This window comes from Budorcas taxicolor, chromosome 1 (assembly GCF_023091745.1).
Source record: "Budorcas taxicolor isolate Tak-1 chromosome 1, Takin1.1, whole genome shotgun sequence".
Classification (NCBI taxonomy): Eukaryota; Metazoa; Chordata; class Mammalia; order Artiodactyla; family Bovidae; genus Budorcas; species Budorcas taxicolor.
Genome location: NC_068910.1, coordinates 33,111,897 through 33,138,333, shown reverse-complemented (window position 1 = coordinate 33,138,333; position 26,437 = coordinate 33,111,897). Strand labels below are relative to the sequence as shown.

The 26,437-nt window shown below is 40.4% G+C and overlaps 1 protein-coding gene across 1 annotated transcript in view; it reads left to right on the top strand.

Annotated features, from left to right (window-relative positions):
* The window catches only part of CNTN3 (contactin 3), a 286,007-nt gene that overhangs the window by 232,892 nt on the left and 26,678 nt on the right, over window positions 1-26,437 (top strand). Inside the window, exons 13-18 of the mRNA XM_052638038.1 lie at window positions 8,071-8,188; window positions 9,203-9,361; window positions 9,461-9,610; window positions 11,507-11,577; window positions 12,538-12,772; window positions 16,853-16,968. Of these exons, the coding sequence (XP_052493998.1) occupies window positions 8,071-8,188; window positions 9,203-9,361; window positions 9,461-9,610; window positions 11,507-11,577; window positions 12,538-12,772; window positions 16,853-16,968 (849 nt within the window). The remainder of the gene's footprint in view (window positions 1-8,070; window positions 8,189-9,202; window positions 9,362-9,460; window positions 9,611-11,506; window positions 11,578-12,537; window positions 12,773-16,852; window positions 16,969-26,437) is intronic.

Sequence of the window (26,437 nt, the reverse complement as noted above, 5' to 3'; positions counted from 1 at the left end):
ATCAGGGTCTTTTCAAATGAGTCAGTTCTTTGCATCAGGTGGTCGTGGCCAAAGTACTGGAATTTCAGCTTCAACATCAATCCCTCCAATGAATATTCAGGACTGATTTCCTTTAGGATGGACTGGTTGATCTATTTGCAGTCCAAGGGACTCTCAAGAGTCTTCTCCAACACCATAGTTCAAAAGTATCAATTCTATGGTGCTCAGCTTTCTTTGTAGTCCAGCTCTCACATCCATGGATGACTATTGGAAAAACATAATTTTGACTAGATAGACCATTGTTGCCAAAATAATGTCTCTACTTTTTAATATGTTGTCTAGGTTGGTCATAACTTTTCTTCCAAGGAGCAAGCATCTTTTAATTTCATGGCTGCAGTCACCATCTGCACTGATTTTGGAACCCAGTCTGTCAATGTTTCCACTGTTTCCCCATTTATTTGCAATGAAGTGATGGGACCAGATGCCATGATCTTAGTTTTCTGAATGCTGGCTTTTCAGCCACCTTTTTCACTCTCCTCTTTCACTTTCATCAAGAGGCTCTATAGTTCTTCTTCACTTTCTGCCATAGGGTGGTGTCATCTGCGTGTCTGAGGTTATTGATATTTCTTCTGGCAGTCTTGATTCCAGCTTGCGCTTCATCCAGTCCAACATTTCTCATGATGTGCTCTGCATATAAGTTAAATAAGCAGGGTCACAATATACAGCCTTGACATACTTCTTTCAAATTTGGAACCAGTCTGTTTTCCCATGCCCAGTTCTAACTGTTGCTTCTTGACCTGCATCCAGGTTTCTCAGGAGGCAGATAAGATAGTCTGGTATTCCCATTTCATTAAGAATTTTCCACAGTTTGTTTTGATCCACACAGTCAACGGCTTTGGTATAGTCAATAAAGCAGAAATAGATGTTTTTCTGGAACTCTATTGGTTTTTCAATGTCCCAACAGATGTTGGCAATTTGACCTCTGGTTCTTTTGCCTTTTCTAAATCCAGCTTGAACATCTGGGAGTTCACAGTTTACGTACTGTTGAAGCCTGGCTTGGAAAATTTTGAGCATTACTTTGTTAGTGTGTGAGATGAGTGCAGTTGTGCATAGTTTGAGGATTCTTTGGCATTGCCTTTCTTTGGGATTGGAATGAAAACTGATCTTTTGCAGGCCTGTGGCCACTGCTGAATTTTCCAGATTTACTGGCATATTGAGTGCTGCACTTTCACAGCATCATCTTTTAGGATTTGAAATAGCTCACCTGGAATTCCATCACCTCCACTAGCTTTGTTCGTAGTGATGCTTCCTAAGCCCCACTTGACTTCATATTCTAAGTCCGACTCTAGGTGAATGATCACACCATCGTGATTATCTGGGTCATGAAGACCTTTTTAGTACTGTTCTTCTGTGTATTCTTGCCACCTCTTCTTAATATGTTCTGCTTCTGTTAGGTCCATACCATTTCTGTCCTTTATTGAGCCCATCTTTGCTTGAAAAGTTCCTTTGGTATCTCTAATTTTCATGAAGAGATCTCTAGTCTTTCCCATTCTATTGTTTTCCTCCATTTCTTTGCATTGATCACTGAGGAAGGCTTTCTTATCTCTCCTTGCTGTTGGTTGGAACTCTGCATTCAGATGGGCATATCTTTCCTTTTCTCCTTTGCCTTTTGCTTCTCCTCTTTTCATGGCTATTTGTAAGGCCTCCTCAGACAACCATTTTGCTTTTTTGCATTTATTTTTCTTGAGGATGGTCTTAATCACTACCTCCAGTACAATGTCATGAGCTTCCATCCATAGCTCTTCAGGCACTGTGTCTATCAGATATACTTTGAATCTATAAAGCATCATTTATTCCAGTCTATTGGTCCCAAAGAAACTGAAAAGATTTTTGATGCAAACCAATTGCTTATTACTGCCCTAAGTATGACACCTATAGATAGCTTGGCATCAAAGTTTCAGACGAAACTATTAATGAATCAGATAAACTAATACTATTTCTAGTGTTAGGGCCTATCTTCATCTTTCAGTGGTTGCCAGTTATTTCTGTTCCTTGGGTGAGCTGTGTCCATCTGTAAAACAGGTAGCTGTGTCACAGCCATTTGGGCTGTGTGGGAAATAGATGGGGAAACAGTGGAAAGAGTGGCAGACTTTATTTTGGGGGGCTCCAAAATCACTGCAGATGGTGACTGCAGCCATGAAATTAAAAGACGCTTACTCCTTGGAAGAAAAGTTATGACCAACCTAGACAGCATATTCAAAAACAGAGATACTACTTTGCCGACTAAGGTCCGTCTAGTCAAGACTATGGTTTTTCCAGTAGCCATGTATGGATGTGAGAGTTGGACTGTGAAGAAAGCTGAGTGCCGAAGAACTGATACTTTTGAACTGTGGTGTTGGAGAAGACTCTTGAGAGTCCCTTGGACTGCAAGGAGATCCAACCAGTCCATTCTGAAGGAGATCAGCCCTGGGATTTCTTTGGAAGGAATGATGCTAAAGCTGAAACTCCAGTACTTTGGCCACCTCATGCGAAGAGTTGACTCATTGGAAAAGACTCTGATGCTGGGAGGGATTGGGGGCAGGAGGAGAAGGGGACGACAGAGAGTGAGATGGCTGGATGGCATCACTGACTCAATGGACGTGAGTCTGAGTGAACTCCAGGTGTTGGTGATGGACAGGGAGGCCTGGCGTGCTGTGATTCATGGGGTCGCAAAGAGCCGGACACGACTGAGCGACTGAACTGAGCGACTGAACTGAGCGACTGAACTGAACTGAACTGGGGGGACTTAATTTGGTTGGTCAGAAATACAAAGGTTACTCACATCTGCTACCAATTCCGTCAAGGCCCTTCACAGATAAAACCACCACTCAGGTTTCAGAAGTAAGCTATTGGTTACACTGTTGCAAGGTTCCTGTGTATGATTCACATGCAATGTCAGGGCTTGGAAGACAACCCAGTTGCTGGGATGAATGATTAATATTGGAGTCTGTACAATAATAGGCTGTGTAAAAGTGATTTTAAAAAGAGAAGAAATTCTATTCTACCTTGCCTTCCAAATTGTTTTCAAAGTACCTTTTTTCCCGCTTAAACTGGCAAATTATGCTTCTTGGCAGCCTAGCAGCAGCATTTATATCAAGAGTGCTTACTAGGGAATTAGTTTTTGCTGAAAATTTGTTTTATTGAAAGTTCATGTTATATTTGCAGGGTTCAAGAGGTTTTCCAAGTTCCAGGTTTATTTTATACTTTGACTTTTAGCATGCTGTATATCTCGCAGTGTACTTTGAGCTTACCTGTATTTAGTGATGAGCTGTCTGCTTCCTTATCTTCACCTGGTGTGGGTTATTATGTAGTGTTTTTCTTTCAATACAGAGTGGTTTTTAAATTATATCAGAAATTTCATTACCATCATCACCTAAGAAAATACATGGGAAAATTAACAAACTTCTCTTCTAATTCATCTCATGCCCTCTGGACTTTTCCTTAGCATTTACTTCAAAGGTGATTTGGCTTATAAATCCATTTACTGTTTATACATGTAACATATTCTGTAAATATGATCTTTACTTGGAGAAATCTATGTAATTAGATGAACAAATAATTAGATAAGTAATTATTAATTACATAGCAAAGCTCTTTGAGTTTTTTCAAGTATAATAAAAAATGTACTGTCATTAAGACATGAGTATGACCCTGAAATCAGCTACAGCAAAATTAAATGGAGCTTTTGGTAGTGGGGGAGGCTTATTCATTTGGATTTGTAAATTGATTATCCCCCTGACATACCCTACCCCTAGCACTCTCAAAGTAGACTATTTTCTCACCTGTCTTAGAGTCTCTGCATATGTGTAAGTCTCTTTTATAGACCATTTTTTCTAACCCTCTTTTGCTGGATAGCTTCTGTTCCTATTGCAGATATTAACTATCAATATATTGAGACTCCAGAAACTCATAGATTTGTCTGCATACTTTCACCTTGCATTACACTGTACTTTTACATTGATTTGTAGTAGTCGTTTGACTAATGGCCATCTTTCAGCTGTAAGCTCCATGAACATAAGGACTGTTTTGTTTTTTTTTTTTCCCTCACCATTGTATCCCCAGTGACTAAAGTATAGCCATTGTTTAATAAATATGTTTTGAATCAATGATCATATTTAAAAAGATAGTGCTTTTTAGAAAGAGCTAAAATTCTTGTGACTTAGGGAAATGTCTCCCTCATCTTAAAACCCTGTTTAACCTATAGGAACAGGGCTCGTCTATTACTGAAAAGCTCCATTTTCAAGTAATGCTATGATCAGCAGCGTAGAAAAAGGACTTGCTTTCTGAAAGACTGAAATTATACTGCTGCAGTTTGAGGGCAATGTTTCAAGGGAAATAGGGATAGGGAAATGAAGATTTGCTTCTGTGTTGTTCTCATTCTAGTCCATTCTATTTGAGGTGGGGGGAAGGAGAATTTAGGAAAACTGTAGAAAGAAAGACTAAAACACTAATTTAAGAGATACTGAAGTAGAAGCTATTTTTATTCAAAGAGTTATTGTGCTCCTAAGAATTTATTCAAAGAGTATTAATGTTTGTAAGTTTCTTTATGTGAATTATGTTTACACTCAAGGGATTACAAGCTTGTTTCTAAATATTTCTAAATAATAAATGTAATTTTACTGATGACTATATTGCAAAATAATCTGTCAAGTGCTATTATACTACAAATAGACTAAGTCTACTTGGATTTTTTTGACACTCTTCTCCTATTATCTTTATTGTAATCAGTAATTAATTGCATGTATTTTAACCATTGACAGTGAAAATTAATGAGGACAAGATTGATTTGTTCAAAGTGAAACTTCCTTTTGGAATTCCCTTGTCCTTTTTTATCTTTTTTTTTAATGTCTGGGAATAGTCATTTTCATTTTAATAAGAAAGTATCAAATGGTCTAATTAATAGTATTTTTCTTATTATTAAGCATTTTATTCTTGTGAAAGAAATAGAAGTTTAGAATTGCAGCCATGTTTTTTGACCATTTCAACTATGGTCCTGTTTACAGTGGTGTTTTTAGAACCATAGTTACACATTACAATAACTGCATCTTGAGAGCTATTATGTTCTCCCCCCAAATACACAAGCTATAAATGTATAGCCATTTTCACAAAATGAACCCATTCAGGTAAATAACAGTGAAATCCAGAAGCAATGGAACCCCTATTCCAGAAGTCCTAGTGATTGCTTCATTGCAGTACTAAATATCCCACCAAAGATAGTCACAACCCAGATTTATAATATGATAGGTCAGTATCATTTTACTCTTTTCTATCTGATTTATATCTTTTATTTATGTTGAGACTTGGCTGTGCATTATCTGTGTAGTTATAGTTCATTGATTTTCATGGTCTATTAGTATTTCGTTAAATGAATATTTCACTGCTTATTAAGCTGCTTTATTGTGATGGACGTTAGATTGTTTTCATCCTTTAGCTATTACGGTTAGTACTACCACAGACATTCTTATAAACGTCTTTGGTGAGCATATGCACACATATCTGTAAAGTATGTAATAGGGGTGAAACTGCCGGATTGTAGATTATGCTTATATCCTGCCTTAGTAGATATTTCTAAACAGAGTTCCAGAGTAATTGCACCAGTATGCACTCCCATAAGTAATAATAAGAGTTCCGGTTGCTCCACATCCTCGGTGGGACTGGAAATTTCTTTCCTTTTTCATTCTGAGGTTGTGTATATATGGTATGTGCCATGCGATTTATTGAACCTTTATTAAATAAACTTCCATAAATTTGTAAACGTAACTTTTTTCATACATACACACACATAAAACCGTGACTTAGATTTCTATCTTAGAGAGCAGAGGTTACATATAAGGCACTTCCCTAACCTCAAGTGAATCATATATGGCAAGCATTTAATGAAATTTTGTTAAGATCAGTATGATGCTAAAGCTGAAACTCCAGTACTTTGGCCACCTCATGCCAAGAGTTGACTCATTGGAAAAGACTTTGATGCTAGGAGGGACTGGGGGCAGGAGGAAAAGGGAACCAGAGAGGATGAGATGGCTGGATGGCATCACCAACTCGATGGACGTGAGCCTGAGTGAACTCCAGGAGATGGTGATGGACAGGGAGGCCTGGCGTGCTGCGATTCATGGGGTCGCAAAGAGTTGAATACAACTGAGCGACTGAACTGAACTGAACTGAACTGACTCTTTAACTGCTTCACTAAAAGACAACAAATAAGGTGAGAGAGAAAAAGTGCTAAAAGAGGAATAATATAAATTTAGTCTACTGAGAAAGACAAAAATTAAGGACAGGATCCTTCTTAGTTTTTGTTGCATTTTATGTTTCATAAATATATTCATCCACTCAACTTCATGTTGGTTCTGAAAGAAAAAAATTGTTCCTTGTCTGCATGTTCATTGCTTCTGTTTTCACTCTCAGTGTAAAAAATAAGTAAAAGCTATATTTCTCTTGATCGTGAGCCTAGCTATATTTCTTCAGGAAGATGGTTTGGGTATTACATAAACTAGCTAAGCTCTGTCTCTCTTCACCCATCAATACTGAAATGAACAGAAATGACAAACCCAGCTTCAGTCTTTTTTTTTTTTTTTTAACTTCTTCAGGAAACAAAACCAGCTTATATGCCTAGAAACTGTATTCATGAATCTACGGACATAAAGAAAATCCTGCTTTCAGCCCCTTTTTACCCAACTGCTTTCAAAATAAGCAGATAAACACAGGAAATAATAACTGCTTACCCTAATGCCTTAATGGAATTTAATCGTTTAACAGTTCTTACTTCACTGAAAAGAAGAGATTTCTATAGAAATGATAATCAACCTCCTGTGAGGATATGGAGCTCATAAAACCTGAGAGTTTCTAAAGGTCAGCAAGCATTGAAGGTTTTGTCCTAGGGATAAATTTCTAAATAACCCTGAGGAGAATGAGAGAGAGAGAGAAAGGAAAAAGTTTAACTTGATGAAAGTAAAATGTGCAAACTTAACAGTTTCTGGATTATTATTTAATTACAGCCATCAATCACCTCACATCTGTCTATTCCCAGTACTCAAGAAAATCATGCTAAAGCCATACTGTCCAAACCATCAGAGAATGTATAGACCATTAAGAGTCCTAAGGATTTGAAGCAATATTTAAGAAATCACCCTAGAGAAGATCTGGGAAATTACCTAAAAACAAGATAGTGGAATCCATCTTTCAACAAATACTAGGGAAACCCAAAAGTAAAATTATCCTTTTAATGTATAAGACAAACCACTCATCGCTTCCTTACCTGTACAGTTTAGAGATTTTCCGAGTAAGTGATCCTTTTCAAAAGGCTTTGCTTTCCAAATCATTTTATTTCAATCCATACTTTTACTAATGCATGAAACTGGCCTGCAGTTAGTCATTTTATGAACATGATTTTACATTCTTTTAAAATGAAGACTATTTGAAGTTGAGCTTTTAGTAATACATTTGCTTCATTAATTGACACTGGGAAACGCCAGCCAGTGTCTTTATGGGCAGCTATTATTTTTTGGTTTAAAGTGTTTAATTTCTTCTTACTGAGGGGTTCATACTGACTGTCCCTAAATTCTGTAGCAAAAGAATTAAACAGCATTACGCTTTTTAAGCTTCAAAGAGCTCAGAAAAGTGTCTCAACCGTTTATCTCCCACCAGATACCTAAATGCTTCCCTCTTCTTCTCAGGCAGATCATTGCAGAGAGGCTGGAACAAGAGAAAAGAGTTGAGCTGGTACCGAGCAGTGGATATAAAAAGAAGTGTCACCCTAGTGGAAGTAAATAGACTCTGAGACTGTAATCTCTGCCCTTATTTATCTGTGAAACCATAAATGCTCAGGGGAAAGCTTGTCATTTATTTAGCTACAGAAACCTATGTCTGTAGTCATGTATGGTTTTAAGCTAGTTTTTATTTCCATACTTTCCATTGGAGCAATCTTCTGTTTTGTAACCACCTAGGTCTTCTCTCTAAATAGGGTTTTGTCCCAATGGTGTTGTTGAATATGGCCTTTAAGGTTCTCTGTGTTTTCTGAATAATAATATGTTCATTACCTGTGTTTTCCAACAGAGTTCATCAGGTGATTTAATGATCAGAAACATTCAGTTGAAGCACAGTGGAAAATATGTTTGTATGGTGCAGACAGGGGTGGACAGCGTTTCATCTGCCGCTGACCTCATAGTAAGAGGTAAGCATTAATGGCTCAGTGTTTTGTTTTGTTTTGTTTTTAAACATGTTAACTGAGCCTTCCTTGCTGAAGAAAAAACCATGATGAGATAGCAATGCTATGCTAAGTCGCTTCAGTCGTGTCCAACTCTATGCAACCCTATGGATGGCAGCCCACCAGGCTCCTCTGTCCACAAGATTCTCTAAGCAAGAATACTGGAGTGGGTTGCCATTTCCTCCTCCAGAGATAGCAATATGAGCATGCAAATATAATATTGATTTGATCCCCACCCCACCCAAACAGACCAGAAGATGTACCAATGAGGACTGATGCTAATTCAAAGAAATAAAAATCTCAATTCTGTCATTCCAGTAGCTCTCACAGTAATAAGCATTCCACAGCTGCTGCCAAGCTGATGTGTTTTTGAACATGTCATTAATTCAGTGATGGTGTTTAATGTGAAAGAGAATAGTGATAGAGTGTATGTGTGTGTACTTCCAAAAAACCAGGATCATCCAGAATGCCTGAGAAAATTTGCCAATCTGAGCTACTGTCCAAAGTACTGATTTGCTACTGGGCTGAAAAATGACCCAGAGTGCATTGTAGAATAAAACAGCTCTAGATAACAAACTGGAAACTACAGAGATGTCCCAGGAGGTTAAAAAAAAAAAAAAAGGCTTCACACAAAAGTGAAGGTTATTGAATTTGGAAAGGCACAGGAATCCTGCCAAACAGAGGACTCAAAAAAGCAGATGTCGTTTGCAGTCGTGGAGTATTATGCCTTTGCAATTCATGGCTCCAAATCCAGATTAAATATCTAACAACAGGAATGCAAAAGAAAGAAAATGGTTGTTTTATTGCTAGGGAAATTTCCTTTTTCCATAAGTGCTTTTGAAATCAGGATCCACTGGAGTGTCATGAGGTGTCATGTGTCAGGAGGCAGGTTCTTCACTTTGGTTTATGGAATTGCTAACTAGAGTCAGACGTGGCTGAGTGACTGAACTGAACTGTTCTTTGCATTTTTGCCTTCCATAGGTTCACCTGGGCCACCAGAGAGTGTGAAGGTAGATGAAATTACAGACACAACAGCCCAGCTCTCTTGGAAAGAAGGTACAGACAACCACAGCCCAGTTATAGCCTATTCTGTCCAGGCGAGGACTCCCTTCTCCGTGGGTTGGCAAACGGCCACAACAGGTAAAGGGGGTGAGGCAGATGCCACTGGTACAAATGAATGGATTTCAGATCAACCCTGAGATGCGCAAATGTTTACCTCTCTGAAATATTCCTTTGTAGTGCCTGAGGTCATTGATGGGAAAACACACACAGCTACGGTAGTCGAGTTAAATCCATGGGTGGAGTACGAATTTCGGGTTGTAGCCAGTAACAAAATCGGAGGTGGAGAACCCAGTTTACCCTCAGAAAAAGTAAGAACTGAAGAGGCAGGTTAGTGTTTTTGTTTTCTGAGTCTTGGCTTCATAGGTCTTCCTCGGTGTGTGTTTCCACTTCTCTTGCCCTTGATCCCCAGGCCAGCAGGGGTTCAGCCTCAGTAATGCCTCGTTGCAATTATCTGACCTATCTCACGGCAAACTGGCCATATGGCGTTTGTCAAAAGACACACGTGCAAGTGAATCTGATGTAGTGTGACATTTGCAAGAGTTCAGTCCAGCGCCAGCCTTCATTAGGGCATGTAGAGTGACTATGTTTTTGTCACTTAAGGTTATAATTACTATCTGAGATCGTCACCCTGTTAACAGGGGAAGTGCTGTTTTCATTTATAACAAGCATTGACAAATTGGTAGGATAATGACTTTTGGGAGATCAGCTGCTAGGAAATTTCATTCTGCCCTCCAAGCTCAGTGAATGAGCTTAAGTGATTGATGAATAGGTACATTTTGGCTCCTTGAGTATTAAATTAAGAGAGAATTATTTTTAAAATTTTCATGAGGGGTAACTATTAATATTAACCATAAGACCCCTTGGTAATGCTAAAAACAGCCTAACATTGAAACCGCAGAACAGAAAGTTTGTATGGTATCACGTTATTGAGGCATCAGACAGGATTTAAGACTTTCCTTTTCAGAATCTGTAGTGTTAAGACTAAAATTATGTTTGAAATACAGCCGATGTATCACTTTGGAACAAAGCCAAGATGGAAGTCACGGAATATATTTGAGTAATTTTAATGATGCTTTTCCACTTAGGACAATGCATAGAATGTTTGTGCCTGGGATTATGAGAAACTGGGGAGTCACATCCATCTTGAGACTCTGTTCATTTATTCACAGAAATATGGTTAGAAAGTATCTGCTGTGTGCTGAGCACTTTCTAGGTACAGTGGGTACAGTTGTGAACACAACAAGGACCTACCTTTAGGTATCTTATGCTCTAGGTGTGTCGTGAGATTTATAAAACGTAAATTTCTGTTAGTGAGAAATCTAATGCCTGTGTGAGATTCATAAAAGAACAGGATTTGAAGATTTCAATGTGAGTCATTTTTATATAAAGCCGGTGTTCTGAGAACTCTATCTTTGCTTAGAGTAGTCACAAGCTAAATGTTCATGCTTACATGGATAGGCCTAGAGATTATCATACCAAGTAAAATTAAGGCAGAAAGAAAGGCAAATTATCATATGATATTACTTATATGTGGACTCTAAAAATATGGTACAAATGAACTGATTTATAAAACAGAAATAGATTCACAGACATAGAAAAGAAATGTTCCCTAAGGGAGAAGGAAAGGGGCAGAATAAATTAGCAATTTGGGATTAACAGATACCCACTACTATATATAAAATAGATAAGCAACAATGACCTACTGTATACAGGGAACTGTATTCAATATCTTGCGATAACTATAAGGGAAAAGAATCTGAAAATATATATATATGTGTGTACATATGTATGTATATATGTCTATAACTGAATCACTTTGCTGTATACCTAAAACATTGTTAACCAACTATATTTCAATTAAAAAGAAGTAACTTTGACACTTGCAGAAAAAAATTTCCATGCTGGATTGATTTATCATAATCCCTCATGAAACGCTTTTTCTCATTTTATTAACCTTCATACTGAGTAATTTTTTCTTACTGTTTGAAATATTTGAGTCTTTACTAATTTTATGCAAATGTAAATCATGTGATTATCTCCCCAAAAGATAAATCTATTTAGATATACACACATACATATTGCATGTATATATGTGCATGCACACACACGTAATATGCCAATTGTAGAATTATTCAGATTAAAAGTAAACAATGTTGAGTCTTCCTTCAGATAAATATTACCAAATGTGAGTAGGGTTTCATTTCTTCTCTCTAACCTGTGTAGTGCCAGAAGTTCCTCCTTCAGAAGTCAGTGGAGGAGGTGGGAGCCGGTCTGAACTGGTGATTACCTGGGATGTAAGTGTCTGGGCAGCGTCTGCCCCCTTAGGGTGATGGTCTTCCCACAGCCATGGCTTCCAGGATGATGCTGGTGGTGCTATTGATGGTGTTAGAACTATTAATAGTGGCTCATATGTTTTAATGTTCACTTTGTGTTATTTTCTGTTCCTAGCATTTTGCATTTAACTTTTTTTTTTCATTTTATCCTCACTTTTTTTTTTTTTTTTTTAGGTTAAAAACACTAAGGCATAGAGATACTAAATAATTTGCCCAAGGTCATCTGGCTGGGGATGAGTCAAGTCTTGACTGTTGACTCTGGAGCTGTTCCCCCACTGATGATGCACACGCCACTGCTCTAGGCAATGCTGCTTTCTGGCCATCCTCTCAGCCCTTGCTTTATGTCATAATTAGGAAAAATGCTAACTAACAAAGCCAGAAGGCTCTAAAGTTGTCTTTATTTTCTGAAGATGTTGATGGAGAAATAAGAAGTCAAGAGATCATGGAGTATCAATAGAAATTTTTGACATGATGCAAATACAGCTTTGAGTTTAAAACCTTGTTTTTACTTTCTTTTTTAAAGTTTTACTCTTGCACTGAATTATCATGTCCATATATAATTTTTTCTGTAAGATCAACATTAGGGAGGAGATGATTTTTATTTAATTTAGAGATGCAGTATTTCAACTGAAAGTATATCTTTATTACTCAGAACTCAGATTGGGACTACAGGATGCTCAAAAATCTAAATTATTTTGGAAAATTCTAGTTAGTTATCTAGATGGCTATGAAAGAGTGGCATATGTCTATTTTAAAGCAGCTCACTGTCTCCCTGTCCCTTTTCTCCTTTCTTAATCCAGCCACTTCATACAATGAAGATTATTATTTGATGACTTTTAGAAAAGACTCTGCATTATAGCTGAATTTATTTTTGCCTAGCCCTCATGTGAAAGTGTGATTTAATATGTCTTCCCTTTATAGCCAGTCCCTGAAGAACTACAGAATGGTGAAGGTTTTGGGTATGTTGTTGCTTTCCGCCCTCTTGGAGTAACCAACTGGATCCAGACAGTGGTCACATCTCCTGATACCCCAAGATACGTCTTTAGGAATGAAAGCATCCTGCCATTTTCACTGTATGAAGTTAAAGTGGGTGTGTATAATAACAAAGGTGAAGGACCGTTTAGCCCAGTGACAACAGTTTTCTCTGCAGAAGAAGGTATGGAAAGGCTATTAATGATTTTTCAACTTTACAATGATGTGAAGTGGGCCGCATATTCAGTGGAAATTTTACTTCGGTTCGGTCTTTTCCTGGGCTGGTGATACGCAGTCAAATAATGTATCAGGGTGTTGGGCAGCAGTAGACACAGCTCCTAGTTGGCCAGGCTACCACAGGGGTCAACAGTGGATACACGTATGACCATTCTGTACCATTTAACCATTCTCCATTCTGTTTTTCACTTTCAGTACAGTAGCTAATAAATTACATGAGATGTTCAACATTTTATTGTAAAATAGGCCTTGTATTAAATGATTTTGCCCAACTGGAGGCTAATGTAAATGTCCAGGGCCTGTTTAAGATAGGCTAAGCTAAGCGAGAGCTTCTCTGGTAGCTCAGCTGGTAAAGAATCTGCCTGCCTACAATGCAGAAGACCCCGGTTTGATTATTGGGTTGGGAAGATCCCCTGGAGAAGGGTCAGGCTGCCCACTCCAGTATTCTTGGGCTTCACTGGTGGTTCAGACAGTAAAGAATCTGCCTGCAATGTGGGAGACCTGGGTTGGGAAGATCCCCTGAAGGAGGGCATGGTAGCCTAGTCTAGTATTCTAGACTGGAGAATCCCCATGGCCAGAGGAGCCTGGGTAGGCTACAATCCATGGGTTGCAAAGGGTAGAACATGACTAAGCAACTAAGCACACAGTACAGGCTAAGCTATGCTCTTCAGTATATTAGGTGTATTAAATGCATTTTCAACTTACATTTTTGACTGACAATGTGTTTGTTGATATGTAAGTGAAGTCGCTCGGTCGTGTCTGACTCTTTGCGACCCCATGGACTGTAGCCTACCAGGGTCCTCCATCCATGGACTTTTCCAGGCAAGAGTACTGGAGTGGGTTGCCATTTTCTTCTCCAGGGAATCTTTCTGACCCAGGGATCAACCCAGGTCTCCCACATTGCAGGCAGATGCTTTACCATCTGAGCCACCAGGGAAGTCTCATCATAAATGGAGGAAGCTCTTTTTATCAGTTCCAAACTTAATAATCCAATTGTGATCCAAAACCCCAATGTGGAAGTTCTTTGTGAGTTCAGATATATGTCTTCAAAAGAAGAGTATTTGAAGTCACAGTTAGAGTCCTCATCCAGGTCAATCATGACCTGAAGTGTGAAACTCAGTGAATAGTCAGAGGTGTTCACAATTAGTTAAACATCTGTTTAGGGGGAATACATTGAATCCTAGTCTGTGAAGCAGGCAGTGGCTCTGCCTTCCAGAGCTCTCTTCTTTTGGGGGTAAGACTAAGATACTCTCTTTGAAGTGCTGTAGTCTCAAGTTATAAAGTGTTTCCTAAGACCTGAAAGAGAGGTTTTAGCAGACTGGAGAGGGAAGACCACAAGTATGACATTAGTGAAGCACAGAATGTGTAGGTTCAAGGATGGGGTTCACCAGTTCCAGTTGGTATAGACTCACACACATTCCACTCTGGACTCATTCCCTTTGTTGCCTTTCTGTCCCAGTTATTGCATCTCTTTAGAAAATAATAGTAGGGTTAGGAGAAGTCTATAAAGCCATTTTGTAGGTCAAAAGCAGCTGAATATTTGCTAGCTCATGTTGTTTTACCTAATTAGAATGGCAGGAGTAACAAGTATTGAATGCTTACTATGAGCCAGACATTACCTAATTTGAATTTTCCAAAGAGGAATGATGTGTTGGTACTATTGTCATTTCCCACTTACGTAGGAGAAAATGGAAGCTTGATGAAAAATTAATGAATTTGCCAAAATCCATACAGACCTATTGAGCTAGTATTTTAACTTAGGCTTTTGCTCTTGAGTAGTCTTAGCTCATGAAATATGATTTCACAGCATCTCCTCTATCCACCAAGCCTTACAGTAAATTGCAGAAGTGGGTCCACAGTTGTCATTCCTAAAAACAAATAAGGAAAGCTCACTTTTTCATCATATCATCACCCCGTATTTTTGTTCTTTTTCCACCAAGTTTTGAGAGAAAAAGGAAAAGCCATTATCAAAATTTTTGCAGCAGAAAGAGCTTTTAAATTCATGACCAGAACTCTTCTCCAAGAGTTACTGAGAAGGATTATCATTACAAAGGCAGATCAGGGGTCTGGGGAGTGATGGGGAGTGATGAGGGAGTTTTGGGGTGCTGTCCACCCTGTGCATCCTGGACAGGAGCAGAGCTGGTGGCTAGGAGGGAGGCAACAGCCCGAGCCTTTTACTATCCTCTTGCCTCCTGCACGTTCCTTCTCCTGTTAACCTTCCCTGCCACCACTGATGAGTCAGTTAAAGGTCTTTCTATCTGTTCCAGATGTCAGAATCTGTCTTGACTGGCCTTTGAAAAAAGAGAGAGTTATTGGAAATATCTTCAGACATTTCACTGAATCAAAGGGGGAAGGTTTTTTTTTTATATATAAATTTATTTATTTTAATTGGAGGGAGAGGGTGGGATGATTTGGGAGAATGGCATTGAAACATGTATAATATCATATATGAAATGAATCGCCAGTCCAGGGGGAGGTTTTGAATAGCAGACCTCATGAAGAGCCTTAATCAAGGAAGCTCTGAGCCCTCAGAAACCTAGGGCTTCTCTAGGGCACCAGGGCTGATTGACTGGCCTCAAGTCTTCCTTGTTTCTCCAAACCCATGTTCTCAAGAGAAAGGTATCTAATAGGCCCATCCTTGAACCAGGCTGTCAATATCCATCAGCCATGGCCAGGTAGCAGGATCCTTTAACATAGAAATGAATGTTGGGGGAGGAGACAGGTCTACTCAGAGCTGTGTCGTGAGATGGGAGAATCACTGTGAAGGGCCTGTGAAACCCCAGGAGTTCTCCATTACCAAGGGGATCTCTGTACTGTATAATAGCTCTGTGCAGGTTTATTTCCTTCTTCAAAAGAGTATAGGATCTCACTGAGCTTTGCCCCTCTCTGTGAGCCTGGTTAGACAAGACACTCACAAAATGCTTATTGAATAAATGAATTCTATAGACCTTGACTTCTGTTTGGCAAGGCCAAAAATAAAAATAGGTAGCATTTAGTGGAGAGTGAAAAAGTTGGCTTAAAGCTCAACATTCAGAAAACGAAGATCATGGCATCCAGTCCCATCACTTTATGGGAAATAGATGGGAAAACAGTGGAAAGAGTGGCAGACTTTATTTTTGGGGGCTCCAAAATCACTGCAGATGGTGACTGCAGCCATGAAATTAAAAGACGCTTACTCCTTGGAAGGAAAGTTATGACCAACCTAGATAGCATATTCAAAAGCAGAGACATTACTTTGCCCACTAAGGTCTGTCTAGTCAAGGCTATGGTTTTTCCTGTGGTCATGTATGGATGTGAGAGTTGGACTGTGAAGAAGGCTGAGCGCCGAAGAATTGATGCTTTTGAACTGTGGTGTTGGAGAAGACTCTTGAGAGTCCCTTGGACTGCAAGGAGATCCAGCCAGTCCATTGTGAAGGAGATCAGCCCTGGGATTTCTTTGGAAGGAATGATGCTAAAGCTGAAACTCCAGTACTTTGGCCACCTCATGCGAAGAGTTGACTCATTGGAGAAGACTTTGATGCTGGGAGGGATTGGGGGCAGGAGGAGAAGGGGACGACAGAAGGTGAGATGGCTGGATGACATCACTGACTCGATGGACGTGAGTCTGAGTGAACTCCGGGAGCTGGTGATGGACAGGGAGGCCTGGCGTGCTGCAATTCATGGGGTCGCAGAGAGTCGGACACAACTGAGCGACTGAACTGAACTGATGTACACAGGATTTACCACTGGGGCTGAAGGATGAAAAAGAGAGAAATAATGATATAGTGGAAAGAACAAAGGGGGAAAAAGGGGAGAAAAGTAGAATACCAAGAAAGGAGTGCCAGAGAGGAGGGTAGAGTTGTTCTGGTTGTTCAGCAAGAAAAAGCCTGTGGTTCTGATGCCATCTTTTCCTAGGAAGTGGGACATGACCAAGACATGGTTCATTTTCAAATATGTTAAAATGTTTTTTTTTTAATAAAAATTTCAGTAGATTTTTTAAATTAACTATCAAAATTATAACTGGATTTCACATTCTGTTCCCAAACAGAGCCTACAATAGCTCCATCTCAAGTTTCTGCAAATAGCCTATCTTCCTCAGAAATTGAAGTTTCATGGAATGCCATTCCTTGGAAACTGAGCAATGGACACTTACTCGGTTATGAGGTAATATCTTTTAAAGTTAATTAGCTTGTGTATGAATGTTGGCAGGCTGCTTTGTCTGCTTTCGTGTATAAGTCTTTATAGCAATGACATCTTAGCTAAAGTCTGACTTTTGTTCAATTGTATCAATATATTGTTCCCTGTGACTATCAACAAATATTGATTTTAACTCAACCAATTGAATGAAAATAACTTTAGCTTGGTAGAAAAGAAAATAATAATAAAATGAAAGGAAATAATGTATCCTGTGGGCCTAATCGTTTAGCTAGATTGACAAAAAATAAGATTGAACTGTAGTATTTAAGTTCATAGGATGATTGTGACGACAGTTAAATCAATCTCCAGTGCTTTGTCTTATTTTCTTGGTGGACTTGTTGCTTCTGGGCTCTGAAGAAGCCAGCTGTGTAGAATATAATTCTTGCCTTCAAATAATTGTCTTTGGTGAAAGAAGATGAATGGTGTGAAATAGGATAACACACAACCAAACGTCATGAAGATCAGAATAGGTCACACAGAGTGGTTGAGGGGTGAGAGACCTTGAAAGGCTTCATTCATAAGGGCATTCAGGTTTAACAGAAAAAGTAAGTAAACATAGAGAAAGTGGAGACATTCCAGACTGAACATGGCTCTTTGGAGGAATGGAAGGAGTAGCAGTCTACCTGTGGAAGCTGGTTTCAGGTGAAGAAAAGAAAAATACAGTGGGGACAGATCACAGATGGCCATAACTGTTAAGAAGAACCATTCTGACTGGGCCCCATGTTTAGGAGGGAGCAGTTAGAGAGAACTGAAAACAAATGAGCAGAGAATGGACAAGATAAAAAGTTCAGTCTTCAAATTTCTCTACTACTTTGTAGTAACTGTAGTTGTGATTTCACCTCCATCCCCAGCCATCTGCGTGGGAAGCTTCCCTCATGCTTCTAATTCCTGATTCCGTGGCAGGTTTACATAAGCACATGTTTGCAGTACAGGACCATGTACCCTGCCACCTGCCAACATAGCCTCAAATGATTACACCAGGGTGGCCACTGGATCAAAGGCAACTACCCATGGGCAGTTCAGCTCAACTAAGTCAGATTCTTGTAGATGTCTTGAAGCAAGCAACACAGAGGTTGTGTTTAGTGAGAGTGATGGATGCCATGATATGTCAAATTTAGGACCCAGGTCAGACTTGCCAAGTGAAAGTGAGAAAGAGTCACTCAATTGTGTCCAACTCTCTTTGAGATGCTATGGACGATAGGGTGCCAGGCCCCTCTGTCGGTGGGATTCTCCAAGCAAGAATATTGGAGTGGGTTGCCATTTCCTTCTCCAGGGAATCTTTCTGACCCAGGGATGAACCCAGGTCTCCTGCATTCTGGACGGATTCTTTACCATCTCAGCCCCCTAGAAGCCCAGTGAAGGCCACTGGGGAATAGAACAAAGACGCTCTACAGAGACGAGATGGAGTAGACATACTCTGATGCAACCCTAAAAAAATGGAGGAGACAAGGACCCACGGAGCCTTAAAGAACAAAACAGAATAGCTCTTTGACAGCATCCAGTACTCAAGTTAGCTGTGTTCTTTCTCATAATGTCGCCTTGTCCTTCTTTTCGGTCAACTTTCTTTACATGTGAACTTCCAAGAGTTCCGGGTCCTTGTAACCAAACAAGCAGTGACTTGAGTAAGCACTAACGACAAAGTCAAGAAAGGATAGGCTAGAGCAGTGGTGTTCACAGGAGGCCCCATAGGCCATCTTTCCCACAATTACCTGAATTTTTGCTGAAGGTGAGCCCCCAGAATCCTCCCTGGACCCACTGAACCCGCACATCTAGAGAAAGATGTTGTGAATTGAATTTTTAGTGAGTACCCATAGGGAAATATCTTCGTGCGCACATATGTATAGGAGGCCCTGGTCTTGACACAGTGACCCTTGATCACAGACAGAACTGTTCGACTTAAGGAAGGTAAAATGATATTGAAGAAGCAAAACACCACATACATATAGAAGAGCAATTTGGTTAGCATATTAAAGGAAGCCAGGAACATTGGGATGAAAAAATTCCTGTAATTCCCTAATAGTGCATGGAAGCAATGAAAGATAGTGGGCAACCAATGGTAGCTCCCCAATAATTAGAGAAGTGGCATTGACAGGGAAGGTAGGTGGGATAGAAGGAACACAGATGTAATAGTATAGTTCTGAGGTCAAATCTGTGCCAGATTCCAACCCTGCCTTTCCCTTTGCTGGAGAAGTGATGTAAATTCTATGAGCCTTACTTTCCTCACCTGCAGAGTGGGAACAATGGACCTAACCTAACCAGGATTTTGAGAGCGTAAACTGTGATTAGATACTTGTGCATCTCACAGTTCCTGGGTCATATTAGTAATCAGTGAAGAAGCATGAGCCATATTCCCAAAGAATTTTGAGATATAAATTTATAGATGTCTCACAGTAAATATTCCCAAACAATTCTTCAACTCTAAGCTCTTTTGCCTCAGGAGAGTTTGTGACAGCTATTAAGATGGGATTACCTGTGAGATTCCTTCCTTCCTGGCTTTGTTTCCAAAGCTCAGGCCTTTAAGCAGATTATTTCATGTATTCTAGACAGTGGGGAGAGAGAAAATGCCACAGAGGAAAAAAATGCAAGATAAATTTCAGGAAGAAACATTGGAAGAAACAAAGATCTTAGGTTTACGAAGTCCTGTGGGTCCTATCACTTTCTCCCTGGCAGTGCCCAGGGTGATGGTGAGACCACAGAAGGGAACAGATGTGCTTCCTATACTCAACAAGGACTTTTTATTCCCCCAGCATGGCAGAATTGCTGGGCCTAAAGGGATCAAACAATTTAACAGTAGGTTATCTTGGCGAGGCTTTGGGAAGGGAACCCCAGGAGTGATTGAAGTCAAGCAGGATATGAAATTCAATGTTAAATCAGATTTACTTAGAGAAAATAAATGAGCTCATCGTACATCCCTCTAACAGGAGACTGAGGTTCACCTCCCCCATTCAATAACTTTGTCCTTTACAAACTCTGTGTGTGTGTTTCAGTGTGTGTTAGTCGTTCAGTCATGCCTGACTCTTTGCAACCCCATGGACTGCAGCCCACCAGTCTCCTCTGTCCATGGGATTTTCTAGGCAAGGATACTGGATTGGCTTGCCATTTCCTTCTCCAGGGTACACTCTATGACAGGGGCATAATTCCTGACCTGGTTGTAGATAGTGAAATAATTAAGAGAAATAAACATGAGACTGTATATAAATGAGCTCTGTAGGCTTCCAAGGGCCACAGGAGTGTTACCAGTCACTGGTGATTGTCTGACAGCTTGAAGGCAGGTAGATGTTGATGTTAGAATATGTCAGTTTAAGCGGATCAGGAGTCATCCAGATAACCAACTCTATAAGAAAGGAGAATTATACCGCTGTGGCTCAGGTCAGGAAAGAGGTTGATTGAACAAGAGGGAAAACCAAAGAATCCATGTAGTTCCAGGATAGTTATCTTGTTAAGTTCACACCATTTTTGAATTAGACAAACCTGCATTCAAATCCACTAGAGTAGAATACATCTCCATCAGGGACAAGAAACCTTGCCTGTTTGCTCCCTCATGTATCCCAGGTGCCAGCAGTTGTATCCAGCACGCAGAGAGTTTGCAGAAAGCTCATGGTGACTGAGTAAATACAATTTCAGCTCCATTATCTTACTGCTCTTTGGCCTTGAGCATGTGATGAATGTTCTCCAAGGCTCTGTTAAAATAAAGATAATGGTAAATAACTCACAGCATCATTGGAGAAGTTTTAAATGAGATAAAGCAGCCATTGTGAAAATGGGTCAAAGAGACTTTGGGAGCTTCTACGTTTCTGTTTTTGCATATTGGGCATTGGGATAAGATTTCACTGGAAGGAAAATTTTGAAAACCAGTGAAGTAGTATAGAAACACATAGCACAATCTTGAGCATGGGACTCAGTACTATTGTTTCTGTTGCTATTGGTGTTGCCATTGGTGAGGGGAGCAAAAAAGATGAGGGGGTGATGAGCAAATGGAAATTGCCTTGAATTAATTATAGCATCTTCCCTATGAAGTGTAGCAATCTTAACATCCACATAAAGCCCGAATACAGAATTGAAAGGAAACAACTAGTGAAAATTTCTCCCCCAAGGGCTTGCGCTATGCTGGGTGTGCTCGGTCATGTCTGATTCTTTGCGACCCAACGGACTATAGCTGGCCAGGCTTCTCTGTCCATGGGATTTCCCAGGCAAGAATACTGGAGTGGGTTGTCATTTCCTCCTCCAGGGGATCATCCCGACCCAGGGACTGAACCCTCATCTCTTGAATCTCCTGCATTGGCATGTGGATTCTTTATCACTAACGCCCCCTGGGAAGTCCCCAAGGGTTTGGTGTGTATGAAAAGAAAGAGACAAGTTAAGAGAAAGATACACTCTTTGCGACAACTTAAGAAATGGTGTATATAATTGTGCCAAGAGAGAAATATGTATTTTCATAGTCTCAGTTATGATTTAAACAGTAACCTGGAAGAATAAATGACTTAGCTGAGTATTTAATTAGCAGTCGTGCGGCTAACTTTCTGGGTTGCAGTTACCTCAATATATCTTCACAATTGTTAATAGCTCCTGCTTTCCTCTCATCTCAGTGGGGGTTGATCATGTGCCATGGGGCGTTGCTGAGCACACATCATCATTAGCGGCTAGACTAATTTTTTTTTCTGATTTGACCAAGAAGTCGTTGAGGAGCTCATTTCCCTGGGCTCCAATTTATTTCATCTTCTAACCACAACACTCAGGCTCAGACCTTTTCTTGTGCCCCTTTGTGTAGAAACAACAGATAAGAACAAGATAAAGAGGAGACAGATGGCTTAAGTTCTTGGGTAGTAGGTGCCTGAGAAACAAAAGCTCCAAAGTTCTGTTTTGGTACATACAGTCCATTTCTTTACAGTCATTTTGTGTCCTGAGAAAATAAAACTTGGGAGAATAATCTTGACAAGCAATGGGAAAAGCTATATTGTGAAATATTGTGTGTGCACATACTCAGCTGTGTTGGACTCCTTGTTACCCCATGGACAGGATACTGGAGTAGGTTGCCATTTCCTACTCCAAGAAATCTTTTCGACCCAGAGATTGAACCCAGGTCTCCTGAACTGGCAGGCAGATTCTTTACCACTCAGCTACCTGGGAAGCATTTTGAAATATTACAGGTAAGTATATTTTGAGAGGGGAGCTAGTAGTTTTCTTTAAAAAAATATTTGACAGAGGAACGTAACTTGGGCAGTGAACGGGCGGGGGACCTAAAAGATTTTTGTTGTTGTTGCCAGGGTAATAGAACTAAAGAATGTATACAGAAGGCCAAACTGAAACTTCACTGATATCTCTGTTCAGCCTCCTGTTGTAAACTGCTATATGGAATATATTTAGCTCCCACTATTTTAATTAGAATAGGAAAATATGTTAAATACTTGAATTTTTTTGAATATAAAATTTCTACTGGCAAAAATGAAAACATATAGAAAGAATCTGATTCCTTACATTCAGGCAAAGAATTAACTCTCTAGGACGATGAGTCACAGGTACATAGGAAAATTGGATAGAGACAATTCAAGCCCTTTTAAATAAATAGAAAGCTGACAAAAAATGAAGTGAGTAAATAAAAAGCAGACTGTTGGGAGGTAATGGAAGGATTTGTTATGCTGGAGAGAGCAGTAAGTATGGGGGTGAGTGAGGGTTGCCCAAACAAAGCAGGGTTTGTTATTAGACAAATATTGTCCTTTACCAAACTGTGACTCACTCAGCATTGAGAGACTAAATACTGGAGCCTCTCTTACCTTACACCGGCCCATCTCCTGGCTTCTCTGTTTCCAAACTCAGGTTTGGCTGCTCACCTCTCAAAAGCTCAAGAGACAAGTGCCGGTAGGAACGGAAAGGTTGCTTTATTCAGGAGGCCAGCAACCTGGGGAGATGGCAAACCGATTCTGAAGATTCTGCTCAACAGTCAAAGTTTTTAAAGGGAGAATCATTTGGGGAGGGGGTCAGAGCCTTCATCTATCTTTGTCACAGGCAGACTATTTTCTAATTGGTTGGTGGTGAGGTAACAGGGAAGCACTCCAGGAATCTTGTGCTCATCCTTCTCCTGGGTGGGGGGAAGGGCGGTGGTTAGTTCCTGCGGAAGAACTCAGAGGCATGGTTAAGGATATTTCTTGAGGACCCTGCGCCTCCACTCCACTCCCATGCACTGTTGTTTCTTTACTGCTTCTCAATCGTTTCTGCGTTTCCTCCCTTTCCTGAGAAGCAACTCTTTGAATCTGCCCTTTGGAAATCAGGGAAGGTCAGGGAGGTTAAATGAAACTAATTTCTACAAATAAGAAATAGGGGACACAGAAAGGATTTGTACCTGGAGGGTCCCACAGCGTCCTGCTCCATCTCGTCTCCATCCAGTGAGAAGCCAGAGGGACAGCGAGCCTGGCATGTTCTCATGCCAGCCCCCAGAGACTGAGAGCCAAGCAGGGAAGAGCTGCCGAGGAACCCCTAAAGAAGAGTAAAAGATAGATCTGGATTTGTCTTCTTAAACACCATCGAATGCATTTGCCTGCCTGATATTTATTGAAATGTGTTTTGTCTGGCAGCTAAGAGGAAATATTTGTCTCCCTGAAAATCTAGACGTATACACAAAATTATTTCAGTCTATTAAAATTGCATTTCTAACAATACCTGTACTTTTATGGCTTAAAAAGGTGCCATTTTTCAATACATTATTTTCATAAACTGCATTTGGTTTAAGGTTAAGTGAAAACTGTGTTGCCATAATATGAAAGGCAAGGACATTAGTTTTCAGAATATTACTTGCAGGAATAGAGATAGCATTTAAAATTCTGACATTCCTCAAGTTTGTTTCTGTTTACCTACCCAGATCAAAATATATTGGCTTGTGAACCAGTGTTACGCTTCTAAAGAAAAGATTATTATCTCATGATGAAATTGGAGTCCCAGTGTTTTATAGGCACATACAGTAGTAGGACTACATACATACATACATACATACATACATACATACATACATACATACAGTATTAACTAGCTTGGTGAATTAAAGGAGACAAAATATCCATCTCTGTTCTATCCATAGAACAGTTCTGACACGAACAATGTGTCTTTTTTTCTTTTTTTCTCTACACCAGCCTGTTCTCTGATACCAGCAGCTGTGCTGTGCTTAGTCGCTCAGTCACGTACGACTCTCTGCGACCCTGTGAACTGTATGGAGCCCACCAGGCTCATCTGTCCATGGGATTCTCCAGGCAAGAGTACTACAGTGGGTTGCCATGCCTTCCTCCAGGGGATCGTCCCAACCCAGGGATTGAACCCAGGTCTCCCACATTGCAGGCAGATTGTTAACTGTCTAAGTCACCAGGGAAGCCACTGATACCAGCTAGGTGTCCCAAAATACAATTCAATTCTGACACTATACGAGGAGTTAGCTTCAGATACTACAAGGCTTCCTGGGTTGGGAAGATTTCCTGGAGAAGGGAATGGCTACCCACTCCGATATTCTTGCCTGGAGAATTCTGTGGACAGAGGAGCCTGGCTGGCTACAGTCCATGGGATAATAGAGTAGGACATGACTGAACGACTGACACTTTCACTTTCCTACAGGTTAAGGGTTTGGTCCCACAAGACTGGTACCCACCACACACAAACATCACCTGCCATCAGTCCACGTCTCCCCCCTGATCAACAGGGGGGTTACCACAACCCCCTCCTTGGGTTTGAGAACTTGCTAGAATGGCTCACAAAACTCAGGAACTTGACTTACCATTATCCATGTATCATAAAGGATACAACTCAGGAACAGCTAAGTAGAAGAGATGCCTAGGGTGAGGTACATGAGAAGGGGCACAGGGCTTCCATGCCCTCTCCATGCCCTCCCCTCTCAATATGTTCAGTTACTAGGAAGCCCTCAAACCTTGTCAGTTAGGGTTTTTTATGGAGGCTTGGTAGCACTAGGGATAAAAAACCTGCCTGCCAGTGCAGGAGACATGAGATGTGGGTTTGATCCCTGGGTTGGGAAGATCTCCTGGGGGAGAAAATGGCAACCCGCTCCAGTTTGCCTGGGAAACCCCATGAACAGAGGGGCCTGGCAGGCTACAGTCAACTGAGTTGCAAAGAGTCAGACACAACCAAAGCAACTTAGCACTTCATTAGAAGGAAGGAAGGATTGAATCATTTACCATTAATTAACAAAATTAATAGAGAAGGCAATGACAACCTACTCCAGTATTCTTGCCTGGAAAATCCTATGGATGGAGGAGCCTGGCAGGCTTCAGTCCGTGGGGTCGCTTAGAGTCAGACACAACTGAGCAACTTCACTTTCATTTTTCACTTTCATGCATTGGAGAAGGAAATGGCAACCCACTCCAGTGTTCTTGCCTGGAGAATCCCAGGGATGGGGAAGCCTGGTGGGCTGCCATCTATGGGGTCGCACAAAGTCTGACAAGACTGAAGTGACTTAGCAGCAGCAGCAACAACCAAATTAAATTAACCTTCAGCCTTGTGTCAGGAGGTGGGCCTCAAAGTTCCAACCCTGTAATTACAAGGTTGATGACTCTGGCAACCAATTTCCATCCTGAAGCTAACCAGGAAGGCACAGTCACCAGATATCTCGTTAGCATACAATGACACTTATCACTTCTGACATCCTAAGGATTTGGAGTGAGGTGTGTGTCAGGAAACTCCAGCAGAGACCAGATACATATTTCTGCTGTATCTCTGTGATAGGAAGGAGGGAGGCATTTGTAAACTGCATGTGTTTAAGTTATTTACAAATTAAACAATATTGGGTACTTGATGTGTAGAAGCTTTGTACTGAGTGGCAGAGCTATGGTGATGACTAAGACAAATCTGCCTCCTCGTGCTGCGATTCATGGGGTCGCAAAGAGTCGGACACGACTGAGCGACTGAACTGAACTGTGCTTAATTCTACTTGAGTATCCTCCCTTCCTGCTGTCTGCTGTGCCAAGGAATGCAGTTGCTACCCCTGGGGCACACTCCCTCTAGCAAAAACCAAGGCAGGGTCATCATCTACTGACAAGGGAGTCCTGTACGTCTCAGGTGATGAAACAGTGTTGGGAGCCACAGTTCAGTCTTAATTACCTTTCTCTTTGGAGTAGCTTTGCCTTTTATTTTTGCTGGCTCTGAACTCATAGTGAAGCTACCACATGAAAATGTCTGTGTTTCTTCAGGTCTGGAAAACTCTCAGGACATTTTCTCTTTAACTGTTGCCTTTAATTGTTGGACTTTCCCTTCTGGAACTCTGGTTGGAACATTTCGTTTTATTCTCAGTGTTTCTTAACTTGGCTTTCATAATTTTTGTTTCTTTCTTCATGGTCTGGAATTATCCATTCTTCTATCGCTTCCAGTCTTCAGCTCAGTCCTAGGACTGATTTCTTTCCTAACACTGTATTCTTTGGGGGTTGGTATTCTACTTGATATTTTTCGG